This window comes from Paramormyrops kingsleyae, chromosome 1, assembly GCF_048594095.1.
Source record: "Paramormyrops kingsleyae isolate MSU_618 chromosome 1, PKINGS_0.4, whole genome shotgun sequence".
Classification (NCBI taxonomy): domain Eukaryota; kingdom Metazoa; phylum Chordata; class Actinopteri; order Osteoglossiformes; family Mormyridae; genus Paramormyrops; species Paramormyrops kingsleyae.
Window position 1 is genome coordinate 29,397,829 of NC_132797.1, and position 16,824 is coordinate 29,414,652.

The 16,824-nt window shown below is 50.5% G+C and overlaps 1 protein-coding gene across 3 annotated transcripts in view; it reads left to right on the top strand.

The window, feature by feature from the left end:
• Nucleotides 1-266: 266 nt before the first annotated feature.
• Nucleotides 267-16,824, top strand: part of arhgap21a (Rho GTPase activating protein 21a) — a 60,810-nt gene continuing 44,252 nt past the window's right edge. Inside the window, exons 1-3 of one of the 3 annotated variants that reach the window (XM_072713194.1) lie at nt 270-402; nt 554-725; nt 1,958-2,178. In XM_072713194.1, coding sequence (XP_072569295.1) covers nt 2,104-2,178 — 75 coding nt within the window. In that variant the 5' untranslated portion in view covers nt 270-402; nt 554-725; nt 1,958-2,103. Of the gene's footprint in view, nt 403-553; nt 726-1,957; nt 2,179-9,423; nt 9,517-16,824 lie in introns of those variants that run through there. The other 2 variants (XM_072713189.1, XM_072713184.1) reach the window with 2 other exon arrangements.

A 16,824-nucleotide genomic window follows, 5' to 3' on the forward strand; every position in this document is an offset into this window, starting at 1 on the left:
TGACATGAGTTTGAAACATTAACTGTAATATTGATTTCTTTCCAGTAGTTAAAAGGGACTGAAATCGCGTTACAAATGGAATGGTTAATAAACTAGGTGAAAGCGCTTTCAAACTCCCGTGGTTACGCCGCTGATCGGCCAGGCTAGCCAAGCGAGGCGGCTTCCGGTTGGCTGAGTTTGAAATGCAAATCGACCGATTTCGGACGTGATTGGGTGAGAGCGGCGCAGCCGAGTCGAAGACGGGGCGAGGGGCGGGGCAGCAAGGACCCGTCGATTAGCGTGTCCCTCAGTGCGATCCAGCGCGGAGGAGGGGGGAGGCGCACACTCTGGGAAATGACTTTTTGTTTAAATCCTGCGATCGTCAACGGAGAGCACGCATGGAGTATATACACGCATATAGAGGTTAGTTTCTGCTCCTTTACTGGGATCCTTGTGTGATTGCATGCAAAATGTGCGCCGCTGGGCGTCTGTTTGCTGTGTAGTTCGCTAGCTGAGGGTCGTTTGGTATTCTCCTTTTTATTATTATTGATGCTTTTTTAAACAAATTATTCAGTGCTGGCAGCCAGGGAAACAATGTATCACCACTGCAACTTTGGCCGATGAGGGAAGAATGGTGGCGCTGCCCGCTGTATTTTTTCCCTCCGAATGAAATCGTTTTGGGTAAAGATGAGGGAGGAGGTGGATCGCCGGAGTCTTGCTCGGTCTTTTCTTTGGATTTGCGGCAGGTAGGTTGCTTCACCCGATCGCATTCTGCCTAGCACGGCTGATCTGCTCTGACCACCTCCGCTCCCCACCAGTTCACATGCCACGGCGGTTGGTATCGCTACGTTTCGACTCGATTGTCAAAATTAGGACGGGGAACAGAAATCGGGAATAAGTTGATGCAGAAAGACGGCAGTCGTCAACGACGTGCATTTTATTGATACTGCAAGATGGCAAGCTGTCGAGATATCTGACCCGTCAAGCGGCTTTGCTACAGCAGCGTTACGGATCATGAAAGGTTCCTCTGTTAATCCGTAGCCTTTCGTGTAATTGGGGAGCCAGATATGGTCAGCTAGTATGCTACAAAAATATCAATCGTACTAAATAAATAAAAAAAGCCTGACATAGGCCCTTTGTATGCGACTGGAAAACACTACGCGAGATCCAGCCTGCATTCATCCCGAATAAGCTGAGCTACTAGATCGCCATCTATCATGGCAATTGTTGCTACTAAAGTTTTGCCAGTATTTAATTATTTAAGTCCCTTTCCGAGTTGAGGTGGCACTCTGAATGGAGCAGAGGGAATAAGCGGTAGATCAGGGGAGGTCACTGGGTTTAGGACGCTTTGCTAGAAGATAGTGTGGCATGCAGAATAAAGGGACTTTTTATTAGGGAAAACAGGTAAATATCCTTTAAAACATTAGTCAAAAATACACATTCAAGAGGATTTCGTTTTGCATCACATTTTCACATATGTTAATTGAAATCCTGTATATTTTATGTTATTGTGTGTGTGTGTGTGTGTGTGTGTGTGTGTGTGTGTATATATATATATATATATATATATATATATGTGTGTGTATATATATATATATATATATATATATATATATGTATATATATATATATATATATATGTATATATATATATATATATATATATATATATATATATATATATATACATACAATAAACACAAAATAGTTAATGTACAGTCATTGCGGGTTCTGTAAAGCGATGTAGATCAGTTTTAATTTGCCCAGGGAGTAGGTGTTTCTACGTCAAAATAATAGCCAGATCAGTCAATATTGGCTTGGTTTGACATTAAGTAAATATGTAGTAAACAGCCCTAAGTGATTGCAATAAATAAGACAAGGAGTTTCCCGTGGTAGTCCGTTTCACCAGCTTTGGGACAGTGTACGGAAAAGTTTTTTTTTAATCTTTGACTAACTTTGGTTTTGTATTTGATCGCAGAATTGCCTGACCGATGCGATGAAGACGGAAGTCGGTGTGGATTAAAATATTTTCTTGAAGGATTCTTCGCTTTGGGATCTGGTTATTTTTTTATTTTCTGCCTTTTCGATGCGGGCTCCGGAGGATCTGCGATTTGAAATGAAATAATGGCGACACGCTGGACAGAGCCCCCGGACCGAGATGACGGGGGAAAGCGCTCTGGCGCGTCCCCGCCCGCCAAGGTAAGGAATGCCCATCGGTGGCGCGCGTGGGAAGCTAAATGGACATGAAACGCGGCGTGTCTGCAGCCGCAAATTCAGCGCCGGAGGGTGCAGGATTTTTGTTTTTAATGGTTCATTTAAGGGTCGTTGCCCCCGGGGGGCTGAAATAAATGCATACTCATTTTAGTTGACTATCGATTGGAAAAATTAACGTTTTAATTCATTTTAACTGGAGCAGGCGGAGGCATGCATTTGCGGAGCAGGTGTACGGCCTGGAAACGGCTTTTATTTTCGCCTCTGATGGAAACGTGACATGAATACAGCGAAGTGCGCCGTGGTCTCATTGGTTGGAAAATGTACTGCTTTCTCCCCTCTCTTGCCTCGGATGGCCCACATACATTTTAAAATTCCGTGTTGAAGTATTTTGGTCTCGGTTTTTGTAAGATGGTTTTATTTCCTTTCTGAAACCAGCCCGAGTTTTATCCATGTTACGATTCCCTTCCCAGCCCAAAGACTCTCTCCGTGATTTACCCCACTGAGGTTGCTTTTACCCATCGATGTTGTCCACGTCTCAAAGTTTCGCCCTTGTGGGGTTTCCGTTTCGTTATTCGGATGTGTGATGCACTCGCAGTGCTTGAGAATAAAGAGTGATCGGGCTGTATTGGCCGTTAACGGTAAATGGACATTCTTTGAGATGTTGCGTATATTCACTGAATTTGCAAGGTGGGTAAGACATCTGTACCCTGTTAGGGAAGCACTCGGAGGCACCTGGCTGTGAATTTCACTTCTAACCGAGGTGACAGTTTGTAGCGGGACGGGGATTCAGATGTCGGAAAGGTCGAGGAGCCGTGGGACTGCATTATTACGTCATCGTCGGGGGAAAATGGGAAATTCTGGGTTTAATCGTCCACCTGACAGGAGTTAGGGTATGCGTTCGGGAAACGTGGTGGCAAAAGGGGGCTTTGCTTCCTCAGTAGTGATTAGCGTCGCGGTTGAAGACCTGGGGGGTATTCCACGAAGCAGGATTTCTTAGTTACTTGGGTTAACTGAAGCTAGAAATAATGATCTTCCAGTAAGACTTTAGGTAAAGAGCCTACCTATTGGACAATCATGACTTATAGTTTCAGTTAACCAACTGAGGAATCCTGCTTAGTGGAACACGGTCCTGGGCTTCAGATGTTGGGTATATCCCATAAGTCTCTGGGAGGGAGTTGTGGTGGGGGTTAGTGTATTCATCACCCAGCGTGCTTAATTCTGCTCTCATGAAAAAATATATAGCTGCATTTCATTCTAAAGTATGGTTTGCTTTGTATAATGGCATTAATAATTAAAAAAAGTCTTGAAGGTCATGATGCTACAGTCAGATGGAATCTTCTGCACGTTTCCTCCTCTGATCCTGGAAGATGTTGCTGTTAGTCTTTCTGATGAAAACTGGGATCACCATGAGTTTGTGTGGTTTGTGTTTTGGATCTGTTCTCATTTTTCATTTATTTATTTTTGGGGGGGGGGGGTGTCTTTCTCTGTGTGTTCTAATCTGCTGTGTGCCTTTACTCAAGTCCAAGCCGTGCTGTGCGAGCCCTGGGGTGATGTCGATGAGGTCTTCCTCGAGCCCCGGGGTGATGTCGATGAGGTCTTCCTCGAGCCCCGGCTTTATAATCTGATGTTCTCAGCGCGATTTAGAGTTCGTCTGTCATGGCAGACGTGTTGTTTTTTTTGGTAGTTTGATTGGTGGTGGTGGTGTGGGGGGGAGGGGGGGGATTTCACACAGGAGGGTGTTCCTAGGGATATCTACAGTGTGTCATGTCTCATCCCATGGGGGCCCTTCAGGTCAGGTGATCCAACAGCCGTGTTTCTGAGTTGGTACTTTGGTCATGCTGCTTATAAATATAGTTATTGTCGTTATTGTTTGTTGTTGCTGTTGTTATAGCTACCCCATGTGGCTTCCAGGTGATCTCAGTCACACGTGTTATGTGAAATCGGTAACGTTCTATCCGTTTCTGTTCCACTGTCCTCCCTTTCATGTGGGTTTTTCTCTAATTTGACTTATTCCTCTTCTTTCCTCATCTTGAAGCCCCTCCACCTCAGAATTTGCTGTGGAAGCCCGACTGTTTGAGACTGGGGGTGCACCGTTTCATCACACAGCATGTGAAGGGCCTGCAGTCAAAACCTCTCGTTTGTTAGGATCCCACCCACAGTCTACGGTTGTGTGACAGAAATGTGACGCCACAGGGCTGGTCAGCCATACTAATTATGCAGTCACCAGCATGCTTTGCACTTAAATATTGTAAAAAAATATGTTTATTTGTTTAAGTCTGTCAATGGTAAATATTATAACCGTATAATGTTTGCCATGGATTGCATTTCCTATTTACATCACTTCTAGTATTAAAGCTAAACGCTTGTTAAGTCTGACGTAACGCATGAAGTAAAACCGTGTCCGGGTCCAAACACACCATGGTGACGCCGGTTATGTTATTCACCGTAACTTTCATTAAGTGTGAAAAAGGGGCTAACTTCCCTTAATTAAAGTTTAAGAGGGGCAGGAAGAAAAAAAAAGGGAAATGGGGTTAAATTCATTATATTCAGACAAAGTGATGATTGACACTTCTGACAGGAGGATTTATCAGTACATGGATACACGTTCGGTACATCATTTTCAGTTTGGTACACACAATGAAATTAATGAACACATTTCTTGACAGAGGCAGAATTGTTAATTGTGGCTGTGTGTTTGCTACGGCTAATCCTAGTTACAGTCTGTCAGAATCGGCGGCTTGGGAACATTTGCTTTGCTAATAACTGGAGAGAGAGTAGTTGATAACAGCAAGGGTGTCCGTTGGTGTTACACCGAAATGAGAAACGTTGCTGAAAACGCTTGAGGCGACATCACCCGAGTGTGTGTGTGTGTGTGTGTGTGTGTGTGTGTGTGTGTGTCTGTGTCTGTGTTTGTGTGTGTGTCTGTTTGTGTGTGTCTGTGTGTGTGTACGACCGGACTGGAGCAGTGTGTGTACGACCGGACTGGAGCAAAGCAGAAGCTTTCTCTGCCGCTTGGTGTATCTGTGGCGTTTAAGCCATTTCGGCTAGAGACAAGAGATCATACTCTGTAATGGAGAACATGAAATATATTTTACTATGATTTGGAAATTTTGTATATTTTTAACAATGTACAAATAAGTAAAATACTAAGACACACAACACAGTGGCATATTGGCTTGTCCGTATCGTCACATGATCTGAATGTCATGACTTAGCAAATGCATAGTGGGTGTTAATAAAGAGAGTGGCTTCCATTTTAAGAGCTGTCATCTGTTTTATTAAAATGACTTGTGCATTATTTGCACCCTGTATGTGGATCTGCTGCATTGGGAACATTCTGCGCCCTCTTGGGTTGTGGTGTGAGTTATACGGCCACCTTAAGGCTTCGGCCGTGCCTGAACTGGCAATCTCACTAGTCATGGGATCAAACTAGCTTTGGTTGCTCATACTAGGTGATGGATCTGTGGGTGGTTGACTGAGCACTGTAGGGGGCATTGGGGTGGCTTGACCAATGTACTCCCCCCCCCCAGCTGTGTGTCTTTCTCTTGGTGGAGACCCTGCTCTGCCATTTGTAGTGAATATAGCTGAGAGCCCACCCCCTTGCCCCCATGTACTCATTAATGAGCAGGTCTCCCAGGGCACCCCCCCCCCTTACAGCCGCTCCCTTTGCATGGTGTCCCGGGGGGGGATGGTGGAGAGTAATTTGGAGCCAGCTGCTCCCAGTCATTAGAATTGCGCCCCCCCCCCCAGCTCTGGGTCCCTGTTACATGCCCCACCCTCTCAGAGCCCATCCCCCTTCTCGGACCTCAAAATGTGTTACCGGTGCAGCTCGTGTTTACAGCCATGCCGCCACAGCAGATTCCCCATTTAACCCCGTGCACTGCGGCCGCCTGTCCACCTGACACAGCCTTAATGAGCCCAAACGGGCCCAGGCCGGAAAATCCCGCGTTTCATTTCCAGTTAACTATGCGACTACTCTTCATCTGTATAATGCCGTGTGTGGGGCAGGGGGGCTTCCCCATCTGCTCTGATCTTTTTTATTTTTATTTTTTAATTATCTTCAAAATTGCAATAATTTTGCAACATAAGGGTGCCCAGCAATGAGAGCCATTAATTAGCTTTTAATTTTTAATAGACAGGGATGCTGAAGCTGGTTTCCTCATTTTAGTTAGGGGCATATAAAGAACATTCTTGAGGGAATTCCTCTCAAAACAGTTGAAAACAGTTAAGGAAATTGTGTGATGCACATGTTGAATGGGGGAATGACTCTGGGTTTGGAAAAAGAATTGCTTACTGGAAAATTTTCCACGTTTGTTGTGGAGGTGGATGGCACCTTGTATCAGCCTTTTGGAGCCTTAAAAAAACTCTATTTCCCAGAATCCCTTGGTGCAATGGAAAGCTAAGAGTAGCCTGGATTGGCATGTGGGTGCATGCTGGGAATTGTATTAGGCCACTGAGAGCTAGACATATCTCCCAGCTGGGAGGGGTGTGGTGAGGCAGCTTCACTGCATGTGAGAGCAAAGTAGGCTATGTCTGGGGGGGGGAGGGGTCACGCAACCAAGGGCGTGTGAGCTGAGGGAGTTCTGGGGAGAGGCTCTTCGGGATAGCTGTCCTGGTTCAGGTCTTTACGGGAGTCACATCCTGCTAGCTTCTGGTCTCTGTGGTAATGGATGATGCCAGTCTCTTTCTGATAGCTACTTGAGGTACCCTCTGGGGTCCCCATTGGCCTCACCAACTTGGTTCTGCACTAGTGTCCCCTGCTGTCATCTTGAGATCTGAAACAGGGGAGGTATGACCTTGTTGGGGGGTGGTGGTGGTGCCTGGTGATGACCTCAAGGAAATGTTAGGTCCCCCACTGTAGGGTCCTTGAACAAGGGATCTGTAACATCATAGTACACAACAATGAAATGTGTCATCTGCATTTAACCCATATGTGACATTGTGGGTCGGGCAGTTAACTCAGGGTACCTCAGTGGTACCTTGCTGGTCGGGGATTTGAACCAGCAATCTTTCAATTACAAGCGTGTTTCCCTAACCCACCACTGCCCAGTAGGGCTTCTTCCTTCTACACTCCTGCCACGCTGGATGAGTCATGTAGTTCCTCTGTTACTTTCTGGCCCAGAAGGTTTTTTTTGTCAAATATTGAGCTTCTGAGCAAGATGGGGAAAGAGTATGAAGCCTTGTGGAGGGGAGGGTTGGATGGGTTGGTACTGACCCATTCTGGACCTTGTATAGTCATTTTTTATAGCATTGTCACCCATAAGTCTCCTTTAGGGCGTCGTCCTGGCTGTTCCCAGAAATCTCTACATTAATCCCCGGCCAACCAGCATGCCTTGCTGTTTTTTTTTTTTTTTTTTGACTAATTCAATTTTGTTATGAGGGTGGACCTTCTGAAGGGCTATTTTTATTGAGGGGGCGGTGCTTTTGCTATGGGGGTGGAGCCTCTGTAGGTGGGCCAGATGGGGGGCCGAACTTATCCATGGTACCTCTTGGCTTGTTTTTTTTCCGCCTTACTGCAATAAAAGCTAAACTAAGACATACTAACTCAGCTGCAAAGTAGCCGGCCTTCTTATGCTTCTTATGCTTGGTAGTAACTTCTATGTGGGTTGTAAAATCAGGACACGCCTCCTTTTGTGATCTTTCATAGAAAAGTCATGCCACAAGGCATTATGGGTATAAGGTGATGGGTCATGGAGCAGCCAATGACGGCGCTGTCTGGCATCTCCTGTTGGCTGTTGCCGTGCTCTGCTTGTTTCCCCGACTACGCATACCAGAAGATGAGCCCCCTCATGGCAGGCCACTGGAGTTTGCCCCTCCCCTCCCCTCTGAAGTACAGAGGGTCACTGGCATGGCGACGGCAGCCGGCCATTCACAGTTGCCGCAGGAGCGATGGGCCCCGCCTTCTCTTGTGGGGAGTTGATTGGGGGCATGTTTTATGGCCTGTGATGGCTCTGAAATTCCCTCTGTGCGCAGTGCCCCCTTGAGGGCATCCATGGATACTACAGGCATGCTGAGCGGGGTCTGACTTCGGGACCTTTGCTGGGCTGGGGGGGTCCCTCCTGGACCCCTGGGCAGGCTTCTCATTCCCTCCCTCCCGTTCTAAAGTGCTCCTGCACCCTATCGGGTGTGAATTGGCGCCACGGACCCATCGATCCGCGTCACGGCCAAGCCCCTGATTATGGTGCTCTGCTTCTGCTCACTTACGGCTCTGTTCTCTCTTAGGAACGGAGACCCGCCCGCCTTCACAAGGCTGTGGAGTTTTAGTCATTTAACTGATTTTTGTGTGTTTTTATTATTAACAATTTTATAATTAAATGAGATATATACGTTGCATGTGCACATGATTGATTAGAGAATCAGTCCCCACTGTTTAGAACCCATGTCCTGAAGCCGGGGGAGGGTTTCTTTGTGGGTTTCTCTCCTCCCCCTTTTCCCAGAAGTGGAAGGGCTTTCACTGGACATCTGCCGGGTATCTGGGCCGGCAAACCACCAGTGATCCCGGAATGATGGCAGCGCCGCGGTGCCCTGCCCCTCGTGGCTGGCTGCCGATTCCTGCGGGGGGTTTCTCCTCCCAGCAGACCTGGCGTGGTAACCGACTCCATGAGCGATTTCGGCTGGCACCGTAAACATTGCGGCATTTGAAGCGGCTCTGCACCGCTTGTCTGCCACCCTCTTTGCCGGCGACTCCGTGGCTCTGCTGCCACGGCTCCGAGGGGGAGGGAAGCTCTGACGACACTGCATCCCCGGTATGACGCTGGCTCCAGCGGTTGGCTCGTGGTAACGTCCACATCGCGTCCCCTCCCTCCCGCCGGCCGGCGTCACCCGCTGCGGCGCTCCTGAGCGATGCAGCAGCTCCGGACCGACTAGACGAGCATCCCGGCAGGTGACTCAGTGGGTCTGGGGGCTCTGAAAATAAGCAGCCCCTCTGCAGTGCTGCTGAGTCAGACTCGCTCGCTCGATCCCTCCTTGTCTCTCTCTCTGCTCCCTCCTCCTCTCCTACTGCATCACTCTCTCTCTCCCTCTCTCTCTCTCTCCCTCTCTCTCTCTGTCCCGTTTACATCCCCGTCCTGTTTGTTTTTTGGCCTCTTCGGTTTCCGATGGTGTTCTTTCTGGATCGGGGGGTCCTGTCTGCCGTGGGGCGCCCACTGGGCAGGTAGGGATTGGCCCTCTGAGCGGGCATCCTTGCCGCCTGCTTCCTGGGGGTGGGGGGGGGGGGCAGGGCATCCTGGCTCTGCAGTTATGGCTCACCTGAAAGTACTGGACCGCATGATCAACCGCAACTGGAATGCGATCTGCGACCTCTACTGCGCCTGGAACAATGAGGTTTGTGTGCCCCCACCCACCCAAAAACAACTTTTAATTCTTAGTTCTTACACTTTTGTATCTTTAATAGATTCCTGTTCGGAGTAAGTGTCGCTTCCTGTGAGCACTTCCCCCATCTCACCGTCCTGCGTTATGTAACCCCCAGCGACGCCGTTCCGGTCTCTACCTGCAGTGTGTCCCACACACTCCTGCCTGCCTCCACCTGTGTCGCTCCGATCTGATTCCGGATGGTTCTTTATTCCGTCCTTGAACGCGGTTGAAGTTATGGGTGGCACCCTGAACTGTGTAAAGATGCTGGGCATGTGTGTCTGTGTCTCTGTGTATGTGTCTGTGTCTCTCTCTGTGTCTCTCTCTGTGTCTTGTCTGTGGCTCTGTCTGTGGCTCTGTCTGTGGCTCTGTCTGTGGCTCTGTCTGTGGCTCTGTCTGTGGCTCTGTCTGTGGCTCTGTCTCTGTGTGTCTGTCTGTATCTCTCTCTGTATGTCTGTGTCTCTGTGTGTCTGTGTGTCCGCTTGGGGCTGCCATGTTTGGTGCAAAGCTGGGTCTGTGATGTGACCTCCCCCCCACCCCGCCAAATCTCTGACACTGTGCTCATTGTCTGCCGGATGACCCCCCCCCCCCCCCCCCGACGCTGTGTGATCTTCCGTAGGAGCTATGCAGTGCCATCTTTAATTTACCCCCCCCCCCCCCCATCACGTCGCCCCCATGGCTTAATTTTAGCCGCCGCGTAGATTCTGAGCATACCGAACTGAACTGATGGCCCTCTGTTTAGTGCTTGGCCCACGGGGGGCTGCGGGCCAGTGGGGGCGCTGGCCTCTTGAGAGTCGTTCTCTGTATCGGCTGCAGCGGAGTGTTGTGAAATATTCACGGGCGAGCACCTGGCAAAGATGTCCGCTGTGGGCGGGTCCGCGGGTCAAACGGGCAGTGGGTGTGTAGGACTGCTGCAGCTTTGGTGGTGGGTGTGTGCTCCTTTCCTGCATGTTGGGTTAAGCGAGTGTGTATGCGAGAGCAGAGATTGCCCCCTCAAAGGGTATTGTCAAGGTTTTATTGAATGCTTAGAGAGGAGGTATTAATTATTCATGATCCAATGCTGAGCTCTCCAATTATGGCCGCTCTCTGGTTACATCTGTAGGCCCAGCGCCGCTTAATTGGTCCACCTGCTCCCCGTGAGGCCAGCCGGCTGGCTTCTTTGTGTGGACCCCCGTGGGCCGCCTCGTCGGGGGAGCCCCCCCTTGCTTGCGGAGATCCCCCGCACCCCCGCCTCGCTCGTGGGGATTATAGGCAGTGAGCCACCCCCCTGGAGGGGCTGCTTGGGGGTTTAGGGCCCCCCTTCTTCTGGTGAAGGGGGTGTGGTATTGTGGGACACGCGTACTCGCATGCACCGCCTGAGTGGACGGCAGCTGTGAATGGTCCTTTCTGACACGCGGGGGGAGGAGCCTGCAGCCTGTTGGTATGACTCGTCTGGTCAGTTCTAATGCGCCTGTGACCTCGCTTTGAAAAGCCAGACCCTTCATTTCTGTCCAGCCTAGTCAGTGTTTCTGTCCCTGGCGTCCTTATTGCATCGCCTGGTTAACTGGTCCCTGATCAGCGAAGGCTGGCTTCTCCTGCACAGTCAGTACCTTGGATGCTTTGGCAGATTCTGCCTTTTATGTAACTCCCCTGTGATTACTGAGAAATCGATGCAGTGGTGGGCAGGCTGCCGTAGTGCAGGAGAGCCTTAACAGTATTCTGGTCTGCACAGCCAGTGTGAGGAACTGCAAGAAATAACTGGGTTCTTGCAGAATCGCCCCTGAGGCGGAGCAGCTGCTTCCGGAAGGGGATCCGTGAAGACAGTCTTGGCAATTCCATTTCCCTCTTTCCCACGGCCCCTAGTCACTGGCAATGGCCGGCCATGCCACTTTGTTGTGTCGCCCCTGCGGCTGACACAACCCCCGCCCCCCCCCCCTTCCCCCAAAGCCGCACAGGTGCAGGTGGCGAGTTGCCACAGAGCACTGATTCACAGAGGAATGCGTCTCTCAGCGTTTCTTCAGTGTCAGCTCGAGAAGAACCTTGTTCTGCAAATGTAGTGCAGGAGGTGCGGCTGTGGCTGGGGGGGCACCAGCGGGGCAGGTTATTGTTTGGGGTTGGGTACCATCTTGATAGGGTGGGGCTCTGTAGGCAGGGCATCATTCGTGGGTAAGTTTCTTGGTGTGGGGCATTGTTCATGAGGGGGACTCTGGAGGTGGGACCGTTTGTGGGTGGGGCATTGCTCTGGGGGTGGCTTGGGGGTGGGGCCTCAATCATGGGTGGGGCTCTAGAGACAGGACCCCCTTTTTTGCTGCCTGAGCTGGTCCTGATAAAGATGACTGTGGCCTTTGCTGGCCAAACGCTCATCGCTGAGCCCGGATTTCTGTCCTGTTCTGGGGGGGGGCGGGTGGCCTTTGTCATTTATCCTTTTGGTTGTATCGGCTGTGTTTTGTTTGGTGTTTTCTGTGCCGCAGTCTCTGTTTGTGAAGCCGGCTTTGACGCACTGCAGGCACTCTGTCCCACCTCTCTCTCCGTCTCATAAAGCTGCCCTGCTCCCGGTCTCCTCAGCACCGATGCGCGACCCTGGCAGGGTTTGCTGCTGATGAGAAAGCGGGCCCACTGTGTGGTTGGGGGGGTGCTGTTGCTATGACGACTGTGCATGAGAGGCAGTGATGCTGCGGGGTGGCTGTACCAGGTGGTGTCTCCCTGGAAAGGTCACCGCGGCGCCGGCGTCTCATTCGTGCATCTCTCCATTCCGGCAGGCTGGCCTATACAAAAACAACATCTCCTCATACAATCTGAGGGTCTCTGTAAACGGGTGTTAATTGGTTATGCGCGGCGTACCAGAGCATAGCGTGCTGGGCGTTGCTGGTGCGCCGTGGGAAGACTGGGCGCTCGGAGGTGCCAGTGTGTTAGCGGGCGTGCTAACGATTTGTGTAATGGCAGTTGTTAAAGGGATTAAAGTGCGTCTCTTCCAAAGGAGGAATTTGAGCATGTGCGTGCATGATGTGTATATTGCTGCAGATGCGTCAGGAAGCCTGTGTGTGTGTGAGCTTGAATCTGCTTTGCATGTGTTTTTATTTTCATCTCTCCGTGCTGCTTTTTGGCACCCGTGTCATGCGACCGTCACTCTGATAGTATTTCCTGTCTCCACACGCGATTTCGGGGAGGCGGGGGGGGGGGGGGGTGGTGGTGATCAGCACTGAGACGCCACGCAGCTGGGACGGGGTGGGGTCCGGTTACGGCACGTGACGTCCCTCCCCCCCGGACCCCGTGTCCCATCCCGGCTATGACCCCGGCAAGGGAGAAAGGTCACGCGTTCCAGTCACATGACCTCAGAGTGACATCATCCCGCTCACCACCAGCTGTTGATCAAACGCTTGCATCTGGCCAGTCTGTTCAAAGTCAGCTTCCATGCGCGTGACCTGCAGGTACGATATAACATCCAATGGGAGGCATACGTGTCTTTAGTCATGTGAAAATGGGACCTGTGGCATAAATAACTGGCAGACTCTTCAGTTAGGTGTCATATTTATGTTTAATATAATGTTAAACTGTCACTGTGTGTGTCACTCTTACTTGTATGTTTGTGTTTCGGCACTGGCATGGACGAGTGCCGATTCGTGTGTGTGGGCTGCTCTCTGGATTTGTGCCCCCCCCTCTCCGTTCTCCATTATGTCCCTCCCCAGCTCTTACAGAAAGTGACCTGACCCCCAGGAAGTGTGCATGCACATGTGTACTCTCTGCCTGGCTGTGAATGCCCACATATATACACACACATATAGAGGAATGTTTGTCTTCAGGTTTGCAAAGGCACGGTTTTCCACCGACAGCGTCTCCTCTGTGGCCTGGGTCGGCTCCAGCGTGATGAAGGCTGTTTTGTGTGGTTCTATCCGCTTCACATATATACCCCTCAACCCCCCCAAGGCCACCTGAAATGCTTTTTTAGTCTAGCTAAACCGCTCTTCCTCATTTGCTTCTAATTGTTATCATTGTGTGTTTTTGTGCATTAATTGCCTCACTAGTTACATCCTTAAGCAGTGTAATAAAGTGGTAAGGACCCAGAGCTGTGCTCTCCTGCCCCCTGCTGGTTGTCGGTCCAAGGTTTCCGACCCCCCCCTGCCCAGGCTCCTTGGTTTGAGGAGCGAGGGGAACGGTTGCCATTAATGTAAATATTTGTGATTTTGCTTTGTGAACTTGTGATTACTTGTGTTAATGGCAAGCAGTGGAAATGACTTTCTGTATTTGCGGGGAGCCTGAAGTCAGCTAGAAGCTCCACCTGTCATCCCCTCTTGTTTGCATCCCCTTGGGGGGGGGATTTGCTCCTGGCTCCTGTCAGCAGGGTTGTGCAGCACAGGACAGAGGTAGTGCAATGACAACATCACCTCAATCAGTAGATTTGATTGGTCAAAGGTTCAGCTGCAAAGCCCCCAACCCCCCCCCCCCCCCTTACATGCATCCCACTGCATAGATCTCTGAGCTGATGCTGCTCATAGGTCCCGCCAAGAGCTGATGCCTGGGTGTGGTGCATTACACCCGAATCTATATCTGCCCCCCCCCCCCCCCATGACTTCACCCTCTCCCATTGGACTTGTTGGGCGGTGTTGCCTGGCCCGTGGCTCAGCGTGCCAATAATCCGTCCATTCACCCCTCCCATGACCATGCATTGATGCGCTAAGCGACAGCTGTGGAATTTTCCAGAAGGTATTAATTCTGACGCAAGTCTAAGTTTCTCCTGGCCTGCCTGTGACTTGTCTAATATGTCTGGCTTTAAGAGCGTTCTTAATGAACATCAAATAGTAGTTTGAAGTCCCCCCCCCCACCATAGAATAGTTAACTAAAACAGTATGTTTGCTCTGTTGATTGTCAATGAGCCAAATAATCATTATGCCGATTGTGGAGGTTTGTTTGGGTTGCAAGGTGGAGCTCAGCATTTGTGTCATCGTGCTCCTTTGCAAAATTCCTGCCACGTTGTTCAGCCCTTTAGAACGTGGCCTTCTGGCTCAGGTAAAAGGTGCTGATCACACTTTAAGAAGATGTGGGAAGAGAAGGGTCCTGCTCTTGTAAAAGTCATTTTTCTAAAGATCACAACCTGTCTCTCTCTCCCCCTGCCTGTGTCTTTGCCTCTGTCTGTCTGCCTCTCTCTCTGTTTGTCTGCCTCTCTCCCCCTGCCTGTGTCTTTGCCTGTCTCTCTCTCTCCCTGCCTGTCTCTCTTTGCCTCTGTCTGTCTGCCTCTCTGTCTCTGTTTGTCTGCCTCTCTCCCCCTGCCTGTGTCTTTGCCTGTCTCTTGCTCTCCCTGTCTGTCTTCCTGTCTCTCACTGTCTTCCCCTCTCTTCTCTCTTTCTCTCTCTGCCTGCGCTCACCTGTCTCCCTGACGCTTCCTCCCTCTCTGCTTTCCTCTGTCTCATTCTTTCTCAGCCTGGGGCAGCGCCCACATTCACAGGGTTTAATGACAGCCGCCATGCCAGACAGTGGTAGGGTTTATGTCGCGGCCCCGCGTTGAGGGCCCCATGTGGAATCGAAGCCGGCTGGCTTTCTCCACAGGGCGTTACTCACGCCAGCTTCGGCTGTGGAGCGCGAGATGATTTAGGGCACTGCTGCTCAGGCTGCTTCCAGATGTTACTGCCTGGACTCCTCAAGTTGGAGGAATGCTTGGCCTGAAGTGAACAGGTTCGAGTCACTGTACAACTTTGCTTGGGATGGGAGAAAGGGGATTCAGATTTACAGAGGGGGGCTTTTAAAAGGTGCGACCAGTTTCCTGGTCAGATCGCACCAAGGTTTGGAAGCTTTTCAGATCTCTTATGATGCTTCTCGGACATTTGGGAGCAGGATGTTGCGCTTAACCTGACCTTGCTTTCACTGGTTTTGACCGGTTTTTACGGTCCTGTGTCTGTGTTTGGTTATATTCTACTGGGCCTGGTGTGCGGGTGGCCCATGTCTGGTTCAGGGCTGATTTGAATGTGGGCCTGTAGCTGGCAGTGAGGTCCTCAGTCTCCTGGCTGTGTACGCTGGCTCTGCCCATCTCTGTCCGCCTCCCTCAGAGTCTGTCTGTCGTCCCAGAGGCTGTTGGTGACGGCCCACTGTCCATCATTAGCGGCAGGCTAACTGAAAACAGGCTTGACCTTGTGTTTTTGGAAACCACGTTTATTTATTTTTTGTTTGTTTGTTTTGGTTGCCCTCATCTATATTGGGAGCTTTGCGGCGAGTCTGACATGATCTGCATGCCATCCTCCCTGCCATCTGTGAGACTGGAATGGGCATGTGGTAACCACCCCCACAGCTATATCTATTGGTTCCTCACATTCAGTTGGGAGGGGCTTCCTGCAAGCTGAATCGCCCGTCAGGTTTGAGTGACAGGCGACCGGCCCTGTCACATTGTTCTTACATACAGTATTTACATTTTAATTTCCCTCTTCACATTTTTTAAGAGTTCAGTACCGTATCAGAGGATCTGCGTCACATTGCAGAGGGAACATATGACATAGAATTGATTTAAATACGATGAGTGTGGTTCGGGGTCAGGGATTGAGTTATTTGTCATGATGGCCCCCTTGTAACGCCTTTCTGCATGGGCACTTGTTTAGCGCCCCCTGTCTGTGCCCAGCAGCCAGGGCGATATCCAGTAGGTCCTTATGTCACCCAGGCCGCTTCGTCATTTCTGGATCAAGCAGGCACAGCCTCGCCACTAAAAGGATTAATCTTCCAGAACGTTCCTTCCTCCCTCCGCGTGTCGCCCTGCTCTGGTGATCCTGCTCCCATCTGCCCTGCGCTGGTGCCCACTGCACTGCCGTTCTTCGTTCCCGTCTGATTTCAGTGCCAGCTGGATGGTCAGGGCGGGCCGAGCCCCCCGCAGCTCCAAGGTCACAGACCCCCACCCCCCCATGTCACAGCTGATCAGATTTAGCGCTGCCTACAGAGACCCGATCAGCTGATACGATAAACTAATACTAAACATGCTTGCCTCTTTTGCCACTGCATGCTGGGACACTTGCAGCAGGACAGGCCAGAAAAACCTGCCCCTTGTGACAACGGCGACTCTTGGCGGTTTTGGTGTCCGTCTGAATTATCCACTCGCTTTTCAGGGAAAAAGGCTGATTCCTGTATGCGGGGGGACTGAGGCCCATCTGAAACTTGGATACCTTGGTGGGGTGCAGTTGGACATTTCAGTGACTTAGTTCCTCTGTGGGGGGGGTGTGTGTGTGTGTGTGTTGTCTTACTGAAAGTGTTTCACGTGTTAGACCGCTGTACGAACAAATGTAGATCCATAGTGAATCAAGTAAATGGAGCTTCCCAGAGGCCCTCTGC